At 59.7% G+C, this 3,766-nt stretch overlaps 1 protein-coding gene across 1 annotated transcript; it reads left to right on the top strand.

Moving 5' to 3' along the window:
* The first annotated feature begins 18 nt into the window (after positions 1–18).
* ALYREF (Aly/REF export factor) lies at positions 19–3,693 on the top strand. Its single transcript, XM_029960018.1, has 5 exons — positions 19–151; positions 2,019–2,166; positions 2,303–2,366; positions 2,488–2,665; positions 3,411–3,693. The coding sequence occupies exons 2-5, from the start codon at positions 2,136–2,138 to the stop codon at positions 3,423–3,425; spliced, it is 288 nt and encodes a 95-aa protein (XP_029815878.1). The 5' UTR covers positions 19–151; positions 2,019–2,135; the 3' UTR covers positions 3,426–3,693.
* The last annotated feature ends 73 nt before the right edge of the window (positions 3,694–3,766 follow it).

The raw sequence follows: 3,766 nt of genomic DNA, 5'->3' as shown, positions 1-3,766 counted from the left end.
GGTCCCGGTCTTGTTGCAGCCGAAGCAGCTCCCCGAGAAGTGGCAGCACGACCTGTTTGACAGCGGCTTCGGGGCGGGGGCCGGCGTGGAGACCGGCGGGAAGTTGCTCGTCTCTAACTTGGACTTCGGCGTCTCGGATGCGGACATCCAGGTGGGGCTCGGGGCGGCGCCGCGGGGGGCGCGGGAGTTTCATTCATTCCACCAGGGTCGGGTGCCCGCGAGAGCCCCACCGGCTCCTCGCCCGCCTGCACCCGGGGCCGAGGATTCCCGGGTGAATCCCCCGTGACGGGGGTTGTGCCGCGGGTGCCTGCCTTGGCGCGGGCCCGGTGCTCCCGAGGGGGGCTGAAACAGCTGGTTATAGATGCTTCGCGAGGGGCTGAGCCGTGGCACACGCGGGAACGATGCTGCACCTCGACTGGTTCCAGACTGGAGAATTCCGTGTGAGCTCTGAGCTCCTCTCTGTGCAGCTGCAGCCGTTTCTGAGGTGCCGCATGCGTGTCCAGGGCTCTGCTGCTGTGTTGGATCGTGTCCTACTGGACACCGAGGGGTTCCCTGGATGCACGGGCGGGGTGACCGGAGAGGTGTCCCATGGCCGTGCCCCGGTCAGAGCCCGCAGTGCCCGCAGTCGCTGCCTCTGCCCTGGAGACTGGACCAGAGGAACGTATGGTTCCTGTGGGCCCTGAGCTGGGTGCCAGGTGTGTCCCCCCAGGGGCTTCTGGCCTGGGTGCACTGCAGGGCACAGCCATCACCATGGGCTCTGACTTTGTGTCTTCATCAGGGAAAACCAAACCCCTGCTGTCAGACCTCCCTCATTATCCTTCAGTCTGGTCCCTCCAGCACTGCTCTGGCTGGGCCTGAGGAATGAAGGGAGCTCTGTCGGGTCACTGAGGAGCGTGCTGGATACCACTCTTTTCCTGCTGTGTTTCCATTTCCATTCCTGCAGACTGGGTGTAAATAAGTCCCTGTCTGTTGCAGTGAGGCCAGGGTGTAAAATGTGGCTCTGCACAGCCCTTGTGCTTCGTGTGTGGCGGGACTCACCTTCCTGCCCCTGCACGAGCTGCCCGGGGCTTTGTTTAGCAGCAGAGCTGACTCAATGGCTTTAGCCTTATTTGTTACTCCCAGCCCCATCATTTAGTGCTGCCTTAGGTGTGGGGTTGGTTTTGTTGCTGCGCTAATTCCTCAGGACGTGGTGCGAGTGGCTGAGGCAGCTGTGCCCGCGGAGGAACCGCCTGGTGTCACTGCCCGTGTCCCTGTGGCGGGAGCAGCTGGGCCTGGGCTCTGGGCATGGCTGGCATGGCCTCGCTTGGGCTGGAAGGTGGCTGCTGGATGCCCTGTGCTGGGAGCACCGTGCCTTGGGCACGGGTTGGCATGGCCAGGGCTGGGCAGTAATGCCCAGCCGCAGCTCCCTGGGCCCCTGTGGGACAGCCCTGGTGGGAAATTCACCATGGTGAGTTGTCCTCGTTGACTTTCCAAATGTAGCACCTGTGAAACAAAATTGGTGGCTTCACTGCTGCCTTTTCCAACCTTTGTGGCATCAAAGGACAGACCTCAGCAGGGAACTTTGCTGGTCTCAGTTTTTGGGGTATGTTCCTAAAGGGAACAAGTAAAGCACAGTGCAACTGCCATCATCTTGTGGATTCCTGTGCTTACATGGCTCATTCTCTGGGAGAAGGATGTCTGGCATCCGGAGTATTTTCAATAGTTGCCCCTTTGACTCGGCCTCAACAAACACCCTCAATTTCTCTGGGAAAAGAAACAGGTTGGCATCCCTTGAGTCTGTTTGACTGGCTGTAAACGTGCTCCTTCAGGAGGTGAATGCAGAACCCTGCTTGGTTTTGCCACGTGTGGCAACTCCCAGAAACTCCCCAATGGGCTGTGCTCCCCTCTGCCATTGGTGTGTTCCCAGACAGCCTGTGGTGGTTGGAAAGGCACCAGTGCTCACCAGGCGTGGCTGTGTGGGGAGCTGCCGTGTTGGCAGCGCTGACGGACGGGCACGCTCCTCTCTCTGTCGTTCTCAGGAGCTCTTTGCAGAGTTTGGGACCTTGAAGAAGGCAGCTGTGCACTATGACAGATCTGGTCGCAGCTTAGGGACGGCGGACGTGCATTTTGAGAGGAAGGCTGATGCTCTGAAGGCGATGAAGCAGTACAACGGGGTCCCCTTGGATGGTGAGTCTCTGTGCTGTCTCCATGGCCTGTTTCTGTGGCTGGAGTGGAGCAGCTGGCACACGTGTGCCTCGCTCCCTTCCTCCCTTCCTCCCAGCCCTGTCCTGCACAGGCTCACGGGTGCTCTCCCTCCCTCCAGGGCGCCCCATGAACATCCAGCTGGTGACATCACAGATCGACACGCAGCGGAGACCAGCACAGAGGTGGGGGAGCCCCTGCCCCAGGCACAGGGTGGGGACCTGCTGGGCCCCTCCCCAGTGGGGAGTGCAGGTCCTGTTTGAGTTCACTGAATGCACTAAAACAGTTGCTTTTTAAAACTCACAGTGTAAACAGAGGTGGCATGACCAGAAACCGTGGGGTCTCGGGGGGATTTGGAGGTGGAGGCAACAGGCGAGGGACTCGTGGCGGGAACAGAGGGAGAGGCAGAGGAGCTGGAAGAACTTCCAAACAGCAGCTCTCTGCAGAAGAACTAGATGCACAGCTGGATGCTTACAATGCCAGGGTAAGTGCTAATTGGGCACTCTGACAGGCTCTCTGCAGCATCTCGTCCTGGGCAGCACTGGCAGCCTGGAGCTGGCAGGAAAGGGAAAGTGTTCTCCAGGACCTTGGACTGAAGCAATCTCTCTCTGAAGCTGAGCTGTGCCTTGGCCCAGGCCTTGGCTTCGCTTTCCAGAGCACATTGTTACCTGCTGTTACTGATGGCTGAGGAACAGCCTCTGCTCTTGCCGGGCTGGGACAGCTCCTCCAGAGCCAGAACCGCTGCAGAACAAAACCCGCAGAGCTGAGAGGTGCAAGACTGGGAAAACAGAAAGGAAAATCCCACGTGGAAGAACTGTGTGGGGTGCTGCCAGGGGAAGGCTGCAATGCTGGTGCTAGAAATGAGCCCCAGCGTGGGGAACTGCTTGCCAGTCACAGCCTTCAGACCTCGCTCAGCCGTCTGTGCCGTGGCCAGGTCAGAATCCCAGCAGGGCCAAGGCTGCGAGGGCACCGCAACAGCACAGTCGGTGCAGGGCCGGGACAAACCAGGGCGAAAGCATGGAAGGATTGGCATGAGCAGGATTCCAGAGGCAGCCATGGGGCAGCGCAGGGGGSTGGGGCTGGGGGGGGGCTGCCAGGGGGCTTGAACTCGCCCTCCCCATCCCACAGCGCTGGGGGCTCCACCAGGGCCAGGTGGGCTGCGTGCAGGGGGTGCTGGGGCGGTACCAGGGGGTGCTGCAGCACGTGGTGATGGTTCCCTCTCTCTCCAGATGGACACTAGCTAAAGCAGCAGTGGCGGGCGCAGGGAAGGACTCCGATCTTGCTCCACACTCCCAGCGGGGGCTGCGGCTGTGGCTACTACTACCGAGGATGGGATTTGTTTTACTTTTATGTTCTGGGATAGGTTTTAACTCCTGTAAAGGTTTTTTTTAATTCTGAGCAGACCTGTTTTGTACCGAGTTATTTTTGGGATAAATTTTTCTGGTTGCCTGTTGGGCCGAGGTGGCTTTTTCACCTTTGCCATAATAAAATAGAACCGTGTCTAGAGCTGTGGCCGCTGCCTTGCCGCACCGTGCTGGGCCCTGCGCCTTCCACCCACCACCGCGCTCTGCCCCGTCCCAGTTTT

The sequence above is a fragment of the Manacus vitellinus genome, unplaced genomic scaffold, assembly GCF_001715985.3.
Source record: "Manacus vitellinus isolate BGI_N305 unplaced genomic scaffold, ASM171598v3 scaffold_24_pilon, whole genome shotgun sequence".
NCBI lineage: Eukaryota > Metazoa > Chordata > Aves > Passeriformes > Pipridae > Manacus > Manacus vitellinus.
This window is presented reverse-complemented; position numbering and strand designations above follow the sequence as displayed.